This window comes from Dasypus novemcinctus, chromosome 23, assembly GCF_030445035.2.
Source record: "Dasypus novemcinctus isolate mDasNov1 chromosome 23, mDasNov1.1.hap2, whole genome shotgun sequence".
In the NCBI taxonomy this organism is placed as follows: domain Eukaryota; kingdom Metazoa; phylum Chordata; class Mammalia; order Cingulata; family Dasypodidae; genus Dasypus; species Dasypus novemcinctus.
Window position 1 is genome coordinate 14,616,834 of NC_080695.1, and position 21,541 is coordinate 14,638,374.

The 21,541-nt window shown below is 43.9% G+C and overlaps 1 protein-coding gene across 2 annotated transcripts; it reads right to left on the minus strand.

Moving 5' to 3' along the window:
- Positions 1 to 8,665: 8,665 nt before the first annotated feature.
- LOC101412069 (zinc finger protein 394) lies at positions 8,666 to 18,091 on the minus strand. 2 transcript variants are annotated; one of them, XM_058285836.2, is made up of 3 exons: positions 17,409 to 18,086; positions 14,805 to 14,931; positions 8,666 to 9,740 (listed from the first exon to the last, which is right to left on the minus strand). In XM_058285836.2, exons 1-3 carry the CDS (start codon positions 17,859 to 17,861, stop codon positions 8,671 to 8,673), a joined length of 1,650 nt encoding a protein of 549 aa, XP_058141819.1. In that variant the 5' UTR covers positions 17,862 to 18,086; the 3' UTR covers positions 8,666 to 8,670. The 2 variants fall into 2 exon arrangements, with proteins under 2 accessions (XP_058141819.1, XP_058141820.1); XM_058285837.2 differs by lacking the exon at positions 14,805 to 14,931 and having other exon boundaries at positions 8,671 to 9,740; positions 17,409 to 18,091.
- Positions 18,092 to 21,541: the final 3,450 nt, after the last annotated feature.

Below are 21,541 nucleotides of genomic sequence, written 5' to 3' on the forward strand. Positions count from 1 at the left end.
TATAATTATTTTAATGTGCTGTTGGATTTGAAACATCTTTTTTTCTCTTCCCCTGCCCTTCCCCCACCCGTGCCTGCTGTTTTTGCTGTCTGTGTCCATTCACTGTGTGATCTTCTGCATCTATTTCTTTCTCTCTTCTCTTCTCGTCTTTCTCCTGTAGGATTCACCAGGATTCGAACCTGGGGACCTCTGATGTGGAGAGAGGTTCCCTGTCAATTGCGCCACCTCGATTCCTGTCTCTGCTGTGCTTCACCTTGACTCTCCCCTTCATCTCTCCTTTGTTGCATCATCATCTTGCTGTGTGACTCACTTGCGCAGGCACTGGCTCACTGCTCAGGCACTCGGCTTGCTGAGCGGGCACTCAGCTCCCCATGCACACTGTGCGTGGTACTCATGCGGGCACTCGCTGTACAGGTACTCGCACGGGCACTCGACTCACCGTGCTGGCAACCACATGGGCTCTCGTCTCGCCACATGGGCACTGGCTCGCCACGCAAGCACACTTTCTCTTTTTATTCACCAGGAGGCCCCAGGGATTGAACCTGGCTCCTCCCATACGGTAGGCAAAGGCCCTATCACTTGAGCTACATCTGCTTCCCTTATTGTTCTTTGTAATTTTTTTTTAGATTTTTATTCTTATTACTTATTTCTCGCCACCCCCGCGTTGTTTGCACTTACTACCTGTTCATCTTCCTTGTTTCTTTTAGGAGGCACCAGGATTCGAACCTGGACTTCAATGTGGGAGGGAGGTGCCTAATCACTTCCCGGCTTTGTTGTATCTCTCGCTGTGTTTTTCCTTCATGTCTCTTGTTGCACCATCTTGTTACATCAGCTTGCTGCATCTGCCCGTCATGCCAGCTTGCTGTCTTCTTTAGGAGGCACCAGGAACCAAACCAGGAATCTCCGTGTGGTAGGCAGGAGCTCAATCCCTTGACTCGCATCTGCTTCCCTCCAATGTATTTACTTTTAAACTCAAGGTGGAAAAGGGAGAAAAAGGGGACTGGGGACTGAGGAAGCAAAGCTACTCTGAAAAGAGATATCCATTACACTGAAGGAACAGGACTGAAGCAGAATATTTAGGATGAAAAAGAGGACATAAACACCCTGGGGATCCCTGGACTAAATAGAAGAAATAGTTGCCTGAAAAATGCATCAATGTCCATCATCTTCTCTACGGAGTAATAAGTAAGAAGACCAAGAATTCTAGACCAGATAGGAAGAGAAGCAAGACACGTTCCTCAGTTCAGCTAATTTTCCTCAGAAAATGGCACAACTCTCTTTTCTTGTCAACTTCTCATAGTGATCCTCTGGCACCCAAGCTGGAGCCCCCTTGCTCTAGCACCTGCAGTTCCATGATCTACTCCTCTGTGTGCACACCACCCTCGGCTATTGAGGGTAAAGAACTGAGAGCCTATGCAGGTCTTCGGGGTGTCCAGGTAAGGTATGAGGATGGAATTACACGAACAGCCAGTGGAAATTCTCCTGGTCGGAGCAGTCATTTCCTCCTTAGACTCCTCCTTCCAGCCTTGCCATTACACTGCTTTCACGGTTAGAGCTGCCCACTCTTGTGCAGCATGAAGGGCCAGCCAATATCCACTGAATTCGGGAGACAATCCAACCCAACCGGCTCCAAAGCTCCCTCGAGCAGAGGACAACTTTCAATTTCTTGCTGTTCTGTTTTGTTATGGTCCTTAGTCATGACTAATACTTTTCTGCGGTCACCCCTCGGGCTGAAGTGTGGTTTGCTGGCCTGGCGGGGGAGCAGCCGCGGCAGGCCAAGCCGCTGCCCCCATAATAGGGTGGCTGGTCGGACCCACCGCCACCCCTGAAGGAAGCTTGGCATGGGCGCAGAGTGCCCTCGGGTCTCCTCTTCTCGGCAGCCATGCTTCCGTGGCCGCTCCTCCTCCTGGATGGCGCCACACGATGCCTTGTGGGGCGGCACCCTTCTTCTTCTTTCTCCCTGCGCAGGCGCAGGGCGGAAAATTCCAGTCTGCCCTTTTTCCCTCCCCCCGACAGCAGCAATAGCCAGGCGTGGGCGGGAAACTCAAGTCTGCCCTCCACCCCAGCAACAGCAGCCACCAATCCCTAAACCCTGCCCCTTCCCCCAGCAACAGCGACAGCCAATCCCTAACCACCACCCCTCCCCCGTCCAGTACCGCCCACTGACCTTTCGCCGGCAACCAATCAGAACAGGGCGTGGCTTCGACCAATCAGCCTTCCCCAGCCCCTATAAAACTGTTGCCTCTCCCTCAGTAAAGTAGACTTGCGTGTTTACCTCGTCTCCGCAGTAGTTCTTCTGCCGTGCGCCCTCCAGTCCTGAGAGCCCCCGACAAGGGCCTGGCCTCCCTTGTCCCCAGTTCGTCGCCTGCTTCTCCGGGCGACCCCTTCGTCGCCGGCTTCGCCGGGCGACCCCGTCAGCCGAACCGCGCAACCCCTTGTGAGACCGATCCCTCGTCTGCTGCCGGACCGACCCCTCGTCCCAAGCGGGACCGACCCCTCGTCCCAAGCGGGACCGACCCCTCGTCCAGAGCTGGACCGACCCCTCGTCCGCAGCCAGACCCCACCTCTACCGACCGAGCAAACCGTCGCACTTTTCTGAATACACAAATATGTGAAAAAAGTCACAAAGGCACTCACTCAATTAAAAAACAGAGAGAACAAAAGAATATTGAACTTTCAGCTAAACTTATTACCAAGAAGGTCTGAAAACAACCAAACTTCAGGAACATCTGTCTTTGTACAGGTAAGAAAAGCATGGCTACCACAGGTGTGAAGTTCATCCTAGTCATGCATAAGAAGACCCAGTGCAACGTTTTAAAGTTAGATGTAACCCAAGTGTGTAAAAATATGACAAAATGAAAGCACTCATCAATACAGCCTTAGGACATTTTAAAAATAACAATGATAAAACACAAACTGACCATCAAAAGTAGCGTGGCTGATACAGTTTGGATTTATGATTCTCTCTAATAACCACTTAAAGCATCCAGGCACTCGTGAGATTACAGGAAGGAGAACTATCCCTAGTTCTTGAGCCATAGGGAATTGCCAGATGCAGAGGGGCCTGGTCACAGAAAATGAGCAGCCACGTCCAGAAGCCCTCGGCCAGAGATGGAACTTCAAACCTATCAGTTGTACGGATGACGCCTGACATAGAAATTACCAGCTTTGTGGCGTCGTGGAAGACTAAAAGACAGTGGGTTGGATCATAGGCGAGTCCAAGCTATAGGAGAAAGACTAACGACTCACCCCAAAGACTGCACGAGGACATTTTTTTTATTGGATTCTTGGCCTGTGGCCAATGGCCAAACCATATAGTCCGGCAAGTGGACCCTGGACAACTGGACAACTGGACAATCAGTGTGTGGAGCTGGATCACGACAGGCCCTTTGCTCACCAAGAGTTCAGCCGTGGGTTCTTACGGGGAGCAATGTGTGGATTTTGGGTACCCAAGACAAGTGGCCAAGGAGGCCTCCAGGACATGCTGTGACAGTCCAATGACCCCTCATTCCACCGATTCACCTACAGCGGCAACAATGGTGGCCTACGACTGTAGGACTCTGGTAGGCAACTCACCTCAGCCTCCGGGGCTCTTACCCCTCGGCGGCTCCGCCCCACGTTCTCTCTAGGAACCCAGGAGGCTTCGCAACTCTTTGGTGGAGTGCGTGAGAGCAGCGACCTCGTCTCCCGCCCACTCCCGCCCTGGCGCAGGCCAATCACAGCCGTTGAGGGGCGGATCCTCCGCCGTCTGAGCCCCACGTGACTGCCCAGGCCTCGCCTCAGCCGGCCCCGCCTCCCTGCCCTCGAAGCCCTGTACTTAATTCCGGATGCGGGCTTTCCAGAACAGACCTTGGGCACTTTATAAGCAAAGACATACTAAGACAAAGGATTGACAGGGCTTCGTTACTCTTTCTTGGCTCAATCAGGTTTTTTTCCTTATAACAAGAATCTTTAACAAGAATCTAAATTCCCACTGTGCAGAACACTGTGCTGAATGATATAGAATAATATAGAGTAATAAGATCATTCCTCGCCCTTTACAATACAGTGATCGAAGATGGCTTAGGGTATATATCCGTTTGCATGACAGGGGACGAAGCCTACAGCTAGTGTTGTAATAAGGAAACTGTTTTGGGGTAGAATCATTGAGATGGGGATTGATGTAGGATGATGAATACCTGAAAGTAACTTCTTTCTCTCTCTGTTGCCAGGATGCAAAGTGAAGGATTATGTGTAAATTAGAAGGTAATGAGATGAACCCCTCTCTTGGTGCCAAGTTCCCTTTCTTGTGGTTGAGAATATCCTGTTGAAGCAAAGAAGTATGAAAACAAGCTTCAACTGGTTGGCTGGACCTGTGCGGAAGAGCCTGGCTGTGCTCACTTCAACTTAATTAACATAGTAGAATTCCCATACCTTTTTTGATCCTGCAATGTATGTGCATGATTTCCTGAACATACTAATCATACAACTATGTAACTAGCTAGATATGTTCATCCATAGGCCTAAAAGCTAATGCATAATCAAATGCATTTAAACAAGGATTTAAACAAGAGTGAAACAGCCACAGAGTCAGGTCCCAGTTGCTTTAGACTGACCTTGCCTCCTTACCTCTGCAGATGTAATAAATCTAAATTCTGCCTAACTCTCATGTTAAAGCTTTTTTTCCTACATCTCTGGTTATTACCAAAGGCCCAGCTTTGGGACCTAACAAAGGGATATTTTAAAAATTTTTTTACAGAATTGGGGACTTTCCTTTCATTTCCTTTATTAAGTTGATGGTTTAGAAACCAGGGAATGGGAGGTGGGATTCTAAGCAGAAGAAACATCTTGACCAAAGACATATATGTGTAAAATTCAAGTAGTGTTCAAGCAACAGTAAATGACTACAGGGAGGTAGAAGAGGACGGGAAGAATGGGGTGGGGCTGAAAATGCAGATGACAGGCATTGTGAGTTTGCCCAGTTTGTATAGTAAAATGAACATTAGGCTAGGATGTTTATTATAATATGGCTTGATCCCTTACTAGCTCTATGAAATTAGGAAAATAAGATTGATGAGTCTGGAGAATACACTGCTACCTTACAAGGTTATCTCCTTTGATTTTTACCTGAGAATGCCTATGCATACAGGAAAGCCTAGAGATAAAATAAAATAAGTTGATGTACAATAACAATTTTATCATACTATTGAGTCCCCATCCTCTTTCCCAAAGTGACACAGCTCATGGTGTGCTTCAGCTGATACCTAGGACATATCATTCTTAGCCCAGCACTCGTGTGGTAGTTTGGAGTTGTACAGACCCCAGAAAAACATACACTTAAATCTAACCCATTCCTACTTATCCACTGGAAGTAGGACCTTTTTTTTTTTTTTTAAAGATTTATTTATTTAATTCCCCCCCTCCCCTGGTTGTCTGTTCTCTGTGTCTATTTGCTGCGTCTTGTTTCTTTGTTCGCTTCTGTCCTCAGCGGCTCAGGAAGTGTGGGCGGCACCATTCCTGGGCAGGCTGCACTTTCTTTTGTACTGGGCTGCTCTCCTTTCGGGTGCACTCCTTGTGCGTGGGGCTCCCCTATGCGGGGAACACCCCCGCGTGGCAGGGCACTCCTTGCGCGCATCAGCACTGCGCATGGGCCAGCTCCACATGGGTCAAGGAGGCCCGGGGTTTGAACCGCAGACCTCCCATGTGGTAGACGGATGCACTAACCACTGGGCCAAGTCCGTTTCCCTAAGTAGGACCTTTTGATGAGGATTTTTTAGTTAAGGAGTGACCCACCTCATTCAGGATGGGTCTTAATCCTATTACTGGAGCCCTTTATAAACAGAAGCAAGACAAAGAGGAGAAAGCACAGAAGTTGAAATCAAGGAATCCTGAAGAGAAGGGAGAAAGCAGTAGACATGCCATGTGCCTTGCATGTAGCAGAGGAGTCCAGGATCACCAGCAGCCAATCTCTGGGAAGAAATCACCACCTTGTGGATGCCTTGATTTGGACATTTTCTCAGTCTCAAAACTATAAGCTAGTAAATCCCCATTATTCAAGCTGAACCATTTCATGGTATTTGCTTTAAGCGGTCTAGGAAACAAACAATTCAATACTAAATCTCATTGAAATAAATTAATTTCTCAGCATGACACCCTAAAGCCTTAGTACACCTATGCCAGCCTTCTCACAATTCCCTGCTGTTGACCATAAAGGGTGAAGAAGAGAACACATGCTATTTCTAGTATGGTGTCTGCAATTGAAGAGGAGAGCTCTGAAAGGTGTTTAATATGGTTTTATTTATTTTTTGGCTGTTGAAGTGACAAGGGTAGAGTGGAACTCATAATATTATAAGTGCAATTTGGCATTCCCTTTGGGGGCAAGCAATTGGGAATGTGTATTAAGAGCCATAAAATACATAAAGTAGTTCACACATAGATCCAGGAATTCAACTTCTGGGCATCCAACCTTAAGATTCTAAGGAACAATTCAGATTATGCTAAGATTACATTCACTACAGCACTGTTTGTAACAGTAAAGGTAGAAACGCCTGACATGCCCAAATAAAGGAAACTGATTCCATCGTTATATCCACTTCATTGAAATGATACAGCCATTAAGCAAGATGGCTACACACACTTAAGTCATAGCATTATATTTAAAGATGTAAAATATATATGCACTCTGATCTTTATTCTATAAAAAACACACAGTAAAAAATCAGAAGGAAAAAACACCAAAATGACAATAACAGATGGATCAAGATGGTGGGATTTGGGGTAATTTTTCCCTCTATTTTCTAAATTTCCAATAATGTTCCTATATTCTATTAATTTAGAAAATTAAGGTTCTAAACAAATTTGGATATGACATTTTTTTTTTAAGTTATTTGTATTTTTTTTTTTTATTGTCACAGTTAGTACTTTATTTTTTTTTTTTTAAGATTTATTTATTTAATTCCCCCCCTCCCCTGGTTGTCTGTTCTCTGTGTCTATTTGCTGCGTCTTGTTTCTTTGTCCGCTTCTGTTGTTGTCAGCGGCACGGGAAGTGCGGGCGGTGCCATTCCTGGGCAGGCTGCTCTTTCTTTTTCACGCTGGGCGGCTTTCCTCATGGGCGCACTCCTTGCGCGTGGGGCTCCCCCACGCGGGGGACACCCTTGCATGGCATGGCACTCCTTGCGCGCATCAGCGCTGCGCATGGCCAGCTCCACACGAGTCAAGGAGGCCCGGGGTTTGAACCGTGGACCTCCCATATGATAGACGGACGCCCTAACCACTGGGCCAAAGTCCGTTTTCCTGGATATGACATTTTATCAGTATATATAATTGGAAAGATATGAGTTAGATTCTAATCTAAGTTCTTTCACAAAATAGTCATGTGCCTACCATTTAACACAATGGGAACAATAAAGGCAATTACATGTCCTTCCCTCATCTGCTTACCAAGGTGTGGAAAAAATATAGTACTGGAAAGCAGAAAGATCAAGTTTAAAGCTGAGAACTTGTATTTTTGGTAACCATGTAAGTGTACACAACTGCACCTACTACTCCTCCATCCCCTCTACTGGGCTCCATAGCTCACCATGCAAAGATGTTCTGCCTGGACAGAGAGGATGAGAGGGGTCAGACACAATGAGCAAATCATGGGGAGGTGGACATTCACTAATGCAACCAAAGCAAAAAGGGATAAACTAGTGCTCAGGTTTATTGGTCAAACAATCAGATCTCCTGAGATCTTAAAGCATCAGGCATGAGCTTCAAGTATTTATCATTGTAAAAGTTTACACAGCCTCTTACTTCATAGTATTTCTTGGAAACCAAATGAAAAAACATCTATGAAGTACTTCCTGAACAGTCGTACATAGTATCAGCAACCACTGCTTTAAGAAGCAGTAACTGAAGGAGCTTCAGTCCTGTCTTTTCTTTTAAGAGTGTCCCCAAGGAAATCCTGTGAGAATACTTCCAATGTCCCAAACATTCAGAATTCTCTCTAGGAAAAAAAAAAAATTTTTTTTTCAAAGACCCACAAAAACTCTTAGTGAAAAGTTCAGTGATGACCTTTTTTATGAACTAGAAGTAATCCTGTGAAAAAGATATAACAAGAATGTGTGTCTGTGTTTATGTGTGGGATTTTTTTTGCCTTTCTTGTTTTTAAAGAAAGCAACAGAAGTTATAAAACTGAACTCCTAAACTCAGAGGACGGGAAAGAGGAACACTACAAAATTAACTTTAAAAAAAAAAAAAAAAAGGCAGAACACCTCTTGTATACACTGAACTTTACAAGTCACTGTTATACTTATGAAGTACTTGAAGTCCTCTCCTCCATCTAGGTAGAAAGATGTCCAGTGATTAAAAATAAATTCTTAGGGAAGAACTTGGGAGTGGGCAAGATTTGATCCAACAGCAGTAGGAAGAGTGAAATGACAAGAACAGAATTCTGTATACATGTCAGACTTTGCTCTTATAATTGAGGTCTTTTACACAGAACCACTTCATCTTTTGGAGAGCTTCCCTACTTATACATTCCTCCTTCATTGCAATAGTATTTGTTGAGCCTCACGTGAGACTGACTCTATCTTGTGTGGGAAACCCAAAGAAATATGACCCATGCCTGACCGAAATAATTCAAACACAAAGGATATAATCCTAGACAATGCAAACAAACAAACAAACCAGATCATGCAGAGGAGCATGTCAAAATGATGAGATTTTATTTCTATGGATTCTTTGGTGCCGGATAAGGTGCGAACTTTGTCTAAAGCTTTCCCCACATTCAGGACATTTATAAGGTTTCTCTCCAGTGTGAGTTCTCTGGTGTTTAATGAGTGTTGCACTCTGACTGAAGCTTTTCCCACAGACAGAACATCCATAAGGTTTCTCTCCAGTGTGGATTCTCTGGTGTTTAAAGAGGTCAGAGCGCTGTTTGAAGCTTTTCTCACATTCTTCACATTTATAGGGTCTCTCCCCTTTATGTATTCTCTGGTGCCTAAAAAGGTTAGAAATATGGCAGACTTCCCCACATTCATCACATTTATAGTATTTCTCTCCTGAGTGGATTCTTTGATGCCGATTTAGATGGGAGCTCTGTCTGAAGCTTTCCCCACATTTAGGACACATATACGGCTTTTCACCTGTGTGAGTCCTCTGGTGTTTAATGAGGGCTGCACTCTGACTAAAGCTTTTCCCACACTCTTGACATTCATACGGTTTTTCACCAGTATGGATTCTCTGGTGTTTAAAGAGGTCTGAACGCTGTTTGAAACTCTTCTCACAGTCATCACACTTATAAGGTCTTTCTTCACGGAATTGCCTCTGGGTCCCCAAAAGGCCAGGGCTATGGACATTTCCCTCACTGTCAATAGATGTTTGGAGTTTCACCACATCTAAACTCTGTTTGCAATTGTTCCCACCTACGGCACTATTATTGGGCCTCTCTGTTGTTTGGCTGTGCGGGTCAAGAACAAAGTTTGAACATTTGGCCCTGTTTCCAAATCTACTCTTTTTACAGTCTCCCTCTTTGAAGGAACCATTCTTGTTGAAATCCGACATGCTAGTGAATCCTTGATCTTCAGAATTTTCAACTTTCAACACAGAGGGATTTCTTTTCTGCTTTTCTACTCTGTCATTGTGGGTAAGGCCAAACGCAGAGAATAGGGGAGCCTTTTTCTGGAACCCTTCTTCTTGTAGCCACCTCTGTTGTCCTGCTTCTTCTAAAATTTCTTGCTTTGGAATCAAGTCTTTGTTCTCAGATCTTGTTTCCAAACCTGCAACAATAAAATAGAAAACAAAGGAATTTCATTCATGTTCTAAGTGACGTAAGTAAGTGCTAGCAGAAAAACCACCAAATAACCTTTTTAATATTCTCCATTAAGCCTCTCCTGAAGTTAAAAATATTTTCATTAACCTGACAGATTTGCTCATATCTAACAGCACAAACCCCCTCTCTTTCCCTTTATACTTTGCCTATTCTCACCAACTGATCTTTCTCCCTGTGCCCCACACCAATGTTTTACAAGCTAATATATCATGAAAGGTAAATTAGGAAGGGGTACCCAGAAAACAGTATAGCCTACAACTTTGTAAAGCATGGGCTCAGTACTATAAATGCCTAGCCATGATAACTTGGGCATGTGGAGGAACAGGGTTAACTGGCAACTAGTTGGTGATGGCTCTGGAAGTAAAAGAGGATGTGGGGGTTCTCTTTCCACTTAAATTCTGTAGTTCCACAACTCATTAGGATATATATAACCAAACAAGGACTATACAAGAAAAGAAAATTATAGGCCAATCTCAGAAATATAAATGAATGCATCTTAAATAAAATGTTAGTAAACGAAATTCAGTGGCGTATTTTAAAAATATAATGGTGTATCAGACCAACTAGTTTATCCTATGAATGAAGGCTGGTTTAACAAAAGAAATTCATCTGATGAGTTATAACGGTAGACATAGCTGGTGCCTCCAAGGTCTGAAGGCAGGGTGGGCAGGGTGGGCAGGGTGGGGAACAGGGGAGATAAGAGTAGGTCTGGCTGAGAGTTTATCAAAGGAATAGTCAAATCACCAGATTCCCTCAATTCAGGAGCAGTTTTTCAGTTTACTCTCCAGGAAGGCTGAACCAGATAACTTCTGGATCAGGGACATCACGTACAGCTGAGAGCAGGGACAGATACCACTCTCAAATCACGGAATCAAGGGAAAACTGATGCACTAACCGGTAGAACCTCGACTCTAGTCACCTTCCTAAGTTCAGGTCCCAAATTGTTAGGACCAAAGCTTCCAACCTCCGGGAAGAAAGGGCAGGGATTTTTATATCTGTTCATATGCTTTATTCCCTATTGTATCCTCAGTAGCTACAACATGTGCCTGGCTCATTGTAAACACTCAATATTTATTGAATTAATCTCTAATAAAAATTACCGATCCAGGCCTAAAGACCTAGAGACAGTGACATACCTACAGATATGGGAAAGCCCAAGTGAAAGTACAGCTGATTACCAACTCTACAGTGAGGATCATCAGTACCACAGGTCCTATTCCAATAGACAGAGTTTCCTGTCAGAATTCTCATGTTTGACTTATAGATCAAATGGAAAGTTAGTATTTACCAACATTTCTGGAAAACCTCTACTATAAATGCTGATGAGACAGGCAAGGCATGAAACAAAGGAAATTTTGATAACTTATAATTAATATTCTCAGAGAGATAAGACATTGTATCCATGAAACAAGGAGGCTGTAAGAGAAAGAGTATTTAAAGACCAAGAAAAAACTTTCGACAACATAAATTGTAGCTGAAAAAACTGCAACATAGAGTTGAAGATAAAGTTAAGGAATCTCCTAGAATGTCAAACAATAAGACCAAAAAAAAAAAGGAAAATGGGAAGCAGGGTGGATGGGACCTTAAAATGTCAGTCCATGAATTTCAACACCTGACTAAAAGGATTTCCAAAAGAGAAGAGAAAAAGTGGGGATTAAAAATTATATAGGGAAACAGACTTTGGCCCAGTGGTTAGGGCGTCCGTCTACCACATGGGAGGCCCGTATACCACATGGGAGGTCCGCGGTTCAAGCCCCGGGCCTCCTTGACCCGTGTGGAGCTGGCCCATGTGCAGTGCTGATGCGCGCAAGGAGTATCGTGCTACACAGGGGTGTCCCCCGCGTAGGGGAGCCCCACGCGCAAGGAGTGCACCCATAAGGAGAGCCGCCCAGCGCGAAGGAGGGAGCAGCCTGCCCAGGAATGGCGCCCCCCACACTTCCCGTGCCGCTGACGACAACAGAAGCGGACAAAGAAACAAGACGCAGCAAAAAGACACAGAAAACAGACAACCAGGGGAGGGGAGGGGAATTAAATAAATAAATAAATAAAAATCTTTTTAAAAAAAAATTATATAAATGAAATAGTATTATAGAAGATTTCTCACAAACTCAAAGATATGGGTATCTATAATCTAGGGGTTCACCTATTGCTCATAACAGTGAACAACAAAATAAAAATTTAAACCTCACACTAAACCACATTCATAGTGAATTTTCAGACTACCAGGAATAGATCCTATCAGTTTCTTGACAGAACAAACAGATCACACACCAAGGATAAAACAGTACAATGGCATCAGGTTTCTTAATAGCAACATGATGAGCTAGCTAGAAAATTCACTGTCTTCAAAATTCAAAGGTAAAATCATTTTCAACCTAGAATGCTCTATCCAGCCATACTATATGAGCCAAATGTGAGAAAAAAGTAGACACAGTCAGCATACAAAGTTTCAAAAAATATTAGCTCCCATGTATATGTTCTCTGGAGGCTACTGGAAGAAGGGGTCCACCAAATCAGGGGAACAGACCAAAGAAGAAAATGTTATGGGATCTATTAAAGAGAAAAGGATTTCCCAGGATGATAGTGAAGGGAAGCTGTAGGACAACAGTTGAGTCATGGGCCTGGAGAATTAGCCTATTCTCATTGGAGTAGGGGAGACTCCAGGAGGGACTGTTCTAAGTAGGATAAAAAAAAATGAAACTGACAGCGAATCCATGTGTACACACTAGAAAGAGTTTTACATTTTCTAACTGAGAGTATCAGCAATTAGAAAAGTAGGTAAAGGCAAAAGGAGGCATTAAAACTAAAAACAGTAAAAGAAGAGAAATGTAATCATATACATTATGTGGGCGAATACAGGAATGATTTAACTATAATGAGAGAATTGGTAATTATTAAATATGTGCATGTAGGAGGAACAGAATTATTCATCTTCCTCAGTAGGCAGTCAAGAGACCATAACTGAAATTGGGGGAAAAACAGAATCAGCATCTTATTTAGAAATATGTCCTATATCTACACAGCTAAAATACTAAAAGTTAAAGTTAACTGTCTCTGCAAAGTTGGCATCAGGATTGAGGACCTGATACTTTCCTAAGAAGACCCAAAACATACAAACCAAAGAGTAAAAGTTTGAGAAAGTTGAGTATATTAAATTTTTAAAATTCTATATAACAAAAGACACAACAGTGAAAAAGAAAACCCACTTATATGCCTAGTAAAATAAACGATTACTATCAAAATATGAAGAACTACCACAAAATGAATTTTTAAAAGATAATGGGGGAGAAAGAGAGAAAAAGGATGAAAGCACACAATTCACAGGAAAGGAAGCCAAAATGCCCAATAAGTATCTGAAAAGATGTTTAACCTAGTAGAACCTAGGGCAACACAAGTTAAAACAAGATCCCATGCATCCATCAACCCATCCAGTATTACTATGTGCTGGCACTGTCCCAGAAGCTTGGGCTATCAATGAACAGAACAGACAAAGATCCCTGCCTTCGTGGAGCTTACATTCAAGAAGGGGTAGAAAGGCAATAAGTAAACTCCACGGGCTGTGAGATGGTGACAAATGCTATGGACAGAGTTGAATCAAGTAAGGGGAACTGGTGGTATGGGAGGAGAAGACAGTGGAGGGAAGGTACAGTATTAAATGTGTGGCCAACATTAGGCCTTACAGAAAAGATGAGATTTGAGCAACATGAAGCAGGTGAGTTCATTTAGCACAGAAGAAAGTTCTGAAGAGAGCAATTGCTGCAGAGACCACAAGGCAGGGCGTGTCCAAGGCACAGCAAGACCCATATGGCTGCAGCAGAGTGGGTGAAGGGGAGAGCAGGAGATGGGTCAGTGAGGTAATGGGAGCCATGCCCCAGCAGACACCTGAGGCCAAGGCTTTTACTCTGCATGAAATAGGGAGCCATGATGGGTTCTGAATAGAGGAGGGTTGCGACCTGCCTAACATTTTAAAAGGAACACTCTGGCTACTGTATTGAGAAAAAACTTGTGGCGGGCCTCACACCATCAGCTGGATCCATTAAATGTGGAAAAGGATTCAGAGAAAGAATTCTCATGGACTGCTGGTAGAAGTATAAATCAGGTACAATTCCTTTGGATAGCAAAATGGGAAGATCTAAGTATATTCTCTTGAGAAACTCCTACATGTGAACACAGGGAGAAATATACAAGAATGTTCAGTATAACTATTTGTAATGGTGAAAATTAGAAGCCCACATGTCCATTAAGAATAGAATGGATAAATGAATTTTGAAATATTCCTCCAATGAAATATACAGGTGTTAAATTGAATAAGCTACAGCTACATGTCTTAACATGGATAAATCTCACAAGTGTAATGTTGAGCAGAAAAGGCAGATGCAAAAGAATCATATAGTGATGATACAATTTATATACCATAAAAACGTAAAAAAACAATATACATGGTGGGTGTGGGTGGGTGTGGCTACATGTATAGGTAGGAAGAATGCAAAAATATGCGTGGAAATTATAAATAGCACAATCAGGACACTGGTTACCGCTGCAGAGGGAGGGAGACCAGCCTGAGGGAGAGGACACAAGAGCCCCACATAGCACCTGTAATGTAATGTTCTTGGGGGTAAGAAAATCGAGCCAGATGGACAAATATTAAATTTGGTAAACTTGGGTAACAGACACACAGGTGGTCATTGTATTTTCATGCTTTTCTACATACAGGAAATGTTTTATTAAAAATGAACAAAACTGGGAGTGGATGTAGCTCAAGTGGTTGAGTGCCTGCTTCCCATACATGAGATTCTGGGTTCGATTTCTTGTATCTCCAAAAAGAACCAAATGGAAAAGCTGAATCTCCTGCCTGGCAACAGACAACAGAAAAGTTCTGCTGGGATCACAAAGAAGACTCTAACCTATTTCTGAAAATGCCAGATAGGCTCAGGGATCAAAATCCAAAATACTGAACCAAACTCTTCTTGAATCACACACGGCTATGAACAGGCAAACGGATAGTCCTTACTCAGCGAGAACGTGTTTCCGTGATCCTTCTGCACCCTCTCTCTGTCGAAGTCCCTCTGAGCTGGGTCCAGCTGTTCGCACTCTTCCCTAGGTAGGGATATGGCCACTTCTTTGAATGTTGCCAACGCCTGAAAGAACATGAGATCCCCATTTACTACCTGCTGTCCCTGGATGGTGTGGTCACTGGTCTCAGGATGAGGCGAGACTCTTGAGAGTAAAGAGGAAGTGCTGACAGTGGAGGAACAATCAGGACTGTGAAGTCTTTACCAGTGAGTCTTGTACTAACCAGGGAGTTTCAAAGTGATCAAAAACAGAGGCTAATAATCTGCAACTCTCAAAAGTCTTCTGTGGACTGTGTACACAAATATGGGGTATGAGCAAAATATCTGCCTCATATCACTGTAACTTATCAAAATGGAAACGTGATATAGATTACAGATAAACGCGTAACCAGACAGTCCTGAGTTCCAATCCTGGCTCCCAGAGACGCAGTTTCCTCATATGTGAAATGGCTACAAATGTTTATATCAAGAAGACAGAAGGTACCTCACACAGAGCAGATGCTCAGGAAATCTTATTTCCTTTCCCTTCCCCCGAGCACTTCCAATAAGACAATTACCCAACAAGAGGGTCTTCTGAGGTGGGTGGTTATTTAAGTATAGATTGACTATTCGCACTTCAACCACAATTCTTCATGGGAAGGTTCTAAACCTGTTAAGGTGGACAGTGACAGGTCATAAGCCAACCCCAAGGCGCTTACTCCTTGACAAGGGAGGGGACTGGGAAGACACCTTCTGCTTTTTCACTGGTTCCTTCTCTCCCTCAAACAGCTGGTACTATCATCCACCATCTTTTGCTTACATTGTGTTAAAATCCAGACAATAGCCAACACCCTACAATGTGTCCAACAGGATGCCAGGGATCATGCAGAGCGCTGACAGGAGTAAAACGCCCTCCTTGGCTCCTCCCCAACACCAGAGATGCAGAGAATGAGATGGTCGGGAACCTCCTTGGGCTCCAGGGGCTTCAGCACCTCATACCCTTCCTAAGCAACTGGCTCGTGTCATTCCTTCCTTAGTTCCAGCTTAAGTGACAGCCTGTCCTTGCTGCTGGTTAGATTATGACTATGGCAGTAAGAATGCAGCTGGAAATGAAGAGTCAACCATTCCGGAATCTCCTGGTTGCTTCTCTCAGTCCTTCCCCAGTTCAGCAGTGTGGCCTTGCGGTAAAGTGCGGGGATTCTGGAAGCAGCCCCCAGGTCTGAATCCTAGTTCTCTTCTTACTGAACAAAAGACTTTGGACAAGTTGAAAAAGCCTCCTAGGTTTTTCTGACCCTTCACCCTTCCTTTCCTTGCCTAGACTCCTTTTCGTTTAGAAGTGCCAGACCTTCAGAGCAACGGATGGACTATATCCATCTTCTACAAATATTACTTCTCCTCCCAGCAGGGCTTTTCATGACACTGGCCAGCCATTAGTTTGTTCGATAATTAAATATAAATAAAACATAACTACATGCTGCAGCGACATAGATGAGTACTTATTTCCAACCCGGTCAGAGTTTAAAAACTAGGTAAGAGACCCAAAAGGGAATGTTCAGAGAAATGCATTCAAACAGAGTACTAGGAATCCTCAGGTGTTAGAACTGGAAAACCTACAGCCAGGTGACCAAGTCGAACAGCTGCTTAATCCCCTGCTTCTCTTTCCCCCTTTAAAACCAACCTTGGAGACCTCCCATCAGCTGCTTAAGGGTGTTGATAACTACACAGTAGAATGTGCCCTTTCTCCTGTTTTCAGGGGAGAAAGAGTTAGTTGGAAAAGCATGACAGGTCATCAGTAAAAAGTCTGAACACGTGACACACAGCTATGAGCCAAGATCACACGTTTCTGCTGATGTCTGAATACAATGTCACTAAATATTTCATTCTTTTGACTGCCGGACTGTGTTTTTTGATGGCTAAATTACTTTTAGGTTTGTTTACTCCAGCAACAGCTGAATGGGAATAAATGGCCAGAAACAAAACAGTACAGAAGGAGGTTTACAGCAAGGCATGGCTTATTTCAAGCTTACTACATTATACTGAGTCTACCTTGGCTGAAAACCCACCAGTGATGCAAACTTTCCACGGAACACTAGGTAATGTTTGTAGGTTGAAAATTTTTAAAAGACAATCATTATTATCGTGGGAGGAGGGGGTGGCCAAACCGTTAAAAAATAAAAAGGAATTCTCACAGGGTGCCAGGTGGCTCAGTGGGTGAACACAGGCTTCCCATACCTGAGGTCCCTGGGTTCAAGTCCCTGCCCTCATATCTCAAAAAAGAAAAGAAAAGAAATTCTCACAAAGTGCTGGGAAATTGTTCTTCTGGCAAAAGTAGTTTAAGAAGATCAGCCCACTTTCCAAAGTACAGATCTCCTGACATCTTTCTTTCCCGTCATTTCCCGAATGGATTTCTTTGCCACTGTTTCCCACAGAAAGGAAGTTCTCATGCACATCCCGAAGTTCACACAAAAAGTATTAAGGAAGGAAAGAAAGCCTGAAACCCAGAGCATCCCATTCACTTCCACGTTCCACATTCTCACGCCCAGAAGCTGCCTTTCACTTCTCACCTGCGGTGTGGCCCCAACCAGCGCTCTCTGAAAGGCCTGCACCACGGCCGTCGCCTCCTCCCCGCTCTCGGGGCCGTGCTCCCGCACCCACACCTGCAACTCCTCGGGCAGGATGGTCAGGAACTGCTCCAGCACCAGCAGCTCCACGATCTGCTCCTTGGTGCGCAGCTCGGGCCTCAGCCACCGACGACAAAATTCCCTGAGCCGGCTCAGAGCCTCTTCGGGCCCAGCCACCTCCTGGTAACGAAACTGCCTAAAAAGCTGTCGGAAAGTTTCTGAGTCCTGACAGTCCCCGGGCAGGTCGGATTCCAGACCTCCGGAGGAGTCTTCCTCCACTTTCACTATCAAAAGTCCCTCCCGCACGGGCGGGGCTGCGCCGCCGCTGAGCCTCGCCGCCTTCACGCAGTGTCCCGCCTCAGCGTCAACCCTCTGGGCGCTCAACCACGAACTCATCTTTCCTCGGCCTGTGCCGACCTCCCGCGAGTTTTGACTTTTAGGTAAGAGAGCAAACGCTGCAAAAAACTAAAGAACTCATCGGCCGTCCCCAAAGCACATGCGCACGACAGTCGGGCCCCAAATACAGGGCCCCGAGCCGAGCTCCCTCCTTCTCAATCAGCTCTTCAGCCTGGGACTCTCCCACTTCAGTGACAAACAAACAAACATCCTGCCGGAAGTACGTCACCGACTTGTGAGCCTTTCGGCCGGGCATTTCCTGGGCCTCTCTAGGCGACCCGTAGGCGTGGCTGCATCTCGGTGGTTCGCCCTCCCCTGGCCGCCGGTCCTGGACCAGTTCCCGCAGCCAAGAAATAAGTCGGCTACCCAGAGGATGGCCGAGCGTCAAGCACAGGGAACATTCAAGGTCGGGAGGAGAGGGGAAAAAAAAGCAACCAAGAGTTTCCATGTACGCCAGATGTTATCACCTTTGAGCCTAACAAAGGGGAAGAAATTGAGACCAAAGCAGTTGCCTTGCCAGTGTCAAGCCGCTGGTTACTGGTGAATGAAACTCACACGCCCATTCAAATTCCAAACTCAGGGTCTTCTACTCCTATGCTATTTGTTGTAATAATAATTTGTGGCTAAAGCTGCCTGCCTCCTTCCTTCCTTCATTCAAGAAATATCTAAAAGAAAAAGAAACATCTGACCGCATACGTGCTATCAGAAAAGCAGGCAGTTGAATTTTAAACGTTGTTGGCATATGCCACAGCACCCCTCTATCACGTGCAGGGCACAGGGTAGGTCTTCATCATCAATTGTCCATTAAATATTTACTGAGCAACCATCGTTGACGAGGTTATAGCAGAGAAATAGGACCCTGTTCCTGCCTTCACAGCACTTGTATGAAGTCGGGGGTGGAGGACAGGCAGCACTGGTTACTTCAGAGAGCAAGAAAACCCAGAGACTAGGAAGGATTTGAAGAATCACCTCTTCCTCTGCTGTTCTGTTGGCAGTCCAATTTGGTGTGCACAACCTATCAATTTGGACATGATACATAAAAACGTGGTTCAGTCAAGGTATGCTTGTATCTCTAGCCTCATGGGATTTATATCCCTCAGGAAGACATTAGAGCACTCTCATTCCAATCGCCAGAGCAGTTCACATAGCTGACTCCAAAGTCAATGCGACTCTATCCACAGTAAACCAAGATAGCCAAAAGAGAAAGAAGATTTGAGAAGTACCTCAAGCTATCCCACTAACGCAAGTAATCACTATCTCTTGGGTTTTGAATACTGAATTTACTTGAAGCACAGTTCACCTGTTGCTTTTCAGGAAGAAAGAAGCTTTGCTATGGACTCTGTATGCAACTTCCAGTACACATCTCTATGATGTTATGGTTTTCTGGGAAAGAAATTGGCCAACTATTGAAATTATAAAATTGCAAACCTTTAAAAATACATAAAAATGATCTGAATGATTTCAGTAGAAATAAAATAATTTAACAAGTTTTCCCCCCAAGTATTTGATTGTGGATAGTTTGGTTGTCCCTCTTGGGGACAAAAATATACATATAACTCTCTCTCAGACTGAAAAGCAAATGTTTAAGTGGGACGTTAATTATTTTGAATAAGTAAAACATGGACATTGTTCAAATATGACAGGTTCCAAAGCGAAAAGCTTAGAGGAGAGAGTAAATCCTTTCCCGCCTGTGACGCCACCCCCCAGCATCACTGTAGCCAGTCTTCTGCATACCCTTCAGAGATACTCTATTAGAGTCCTTAAGAGTCCTTAAGGTTAAAGTTACAAATGAAAGGATAACCTTTTTCTAAAACTTGAAAAGTAGTTTTAGTAAATGTTAAAGATCCAACTTTACAATGAGTGCCAATTATTCATCCATGTGGGCACTTATTTATAAAATGTTTATAGATTATCTTCTACACGCCCAGTCATTATACTCAAGACCATAGGCACAAAACTGGGTAAAAGAGTCCCTGTCCACAAGGATCTCACAGTCTCCTGAGAGACACAGACATTTAAACAAACCCTTACAGGCCAGTATTGTGATTGCGACAGGTTGGGGGTGTATAGAGGGCACATTTAGGTAACTAGAGATAGAACACAGAAGGTACAGAGTCTTCACAGAGAAGAGGATGTTTCAGAAGGTGATGTCAGCGCAAATCATATATTAATTCAAAAATGGTTTAGATAAATATAGAGGCAATTTATCTACCATAGATCATATCCGTCCCCTAAGCCCGGCTTCTTTTCATTCCTTCCCACTCACATTCAGGTATCAAAGATGCTAAGGCTTTTGTCCTACTCTAAGCTCAATTCTTCTGTTCTCTTCATTTACTCCCTTGTCCCTCAGTTTTAAGTACCAGCTAGACACTGTCCCCCTCTCATCTTTCCTCAGCTTCTTCTGGTTTCTATTATTTAAATTTTCTAGCCTCCAGATTATTTTCTGTGATAATATTGTTTCAAACAATAGGTTGTTTAAAAATTACATCCTTCATGCATTAGAACTTTAAAGAAAGAACAGTCAAAAAGGTGAAAACCCCGCAATTCGTGAGAGGAAAGTACTTTTCACTAAGAAAGAAATTGAGGGAGGTGGTAAGCACAGACTGTGCCTACCCATATCTTCCTCATAGCTCCAGGGTCATTGTATTGTTTTGTTTTAATTGGTAGTTTTAAAATTAAACAGTTTGGGATATTCAAGAGGAATATACTTGAGGAGAAATGAAGGATAACTATTTTTTAAGGTTGGAGCAGATGAAATAAAAAGAGCTCAGCTTGCTCCCTGCCTCAAGGTCAAACAGCAAAGCATCAAATTAGTTTACTTTTGTTATTGTCACAAGGACAAAGACCAAAGAAAACAGCTGGTACAGAGGCTTATTTGGTATAAACAGATTAATCAAGCATCGCTGCCATAAACTGAATCGTGAATGCAGAACTAGCTTTGTTAAATAGGACCTTACCTTGCAAGTGGATCTCCCTGTAAGAAACTTCACTGGGCACCTACCTGCACCGTTAAAAAATGCTGACGTTCATTTCTAATAAAACCTCACTCTCTTTGTTGGGCATGAAAAATCCCATTAGGTATTTTTATGTCAGGAACTGGGCAGCTTGGTGGCTTAATAGTCATCTCATCTGTGAAATTGGAATGATAAATGGTTTTACTAACCATCTTGAATTGCTTGAGCTTCCATTTTATCCGGGGGATTACAGAGAAGACATGGAGGTTAACTGAAGCAGGCAGACATGCTAGTGATCTTTTGAGATGCTAATCAATACCCCTGCCCCCACCAGGGAGGAAGAATTAACAAAGAGATCACCTGACACCAGTAAACTCTGCTGATATTCACCAGACGGCCATAATCTTACACCAGCATTCCAGCCGCTACTTAATGAACTGGGCCTCAAGGACACCCTGCCCAGACAGTCCACAGCCTCCATAATCCATGCAGTTCACATTGTCCTTACAGCACATGGAGCTCACATACTAACCATAACTCATGCCTTTATCCCTCCCCATTCTCCCACACCTTCTCTTTATTTCAAGCAGCTATATAAGCTGCTCCCCCAGCTCACCCCTTTGAGCAGAAAACTCCTTTGGTACTTGCTTCTGCATTAATGCAAATTTAGCTCAATAAACTTGCTCCATACCCCCTTTTTTAGTCTGTTTCTTTTATTTTCAGCAC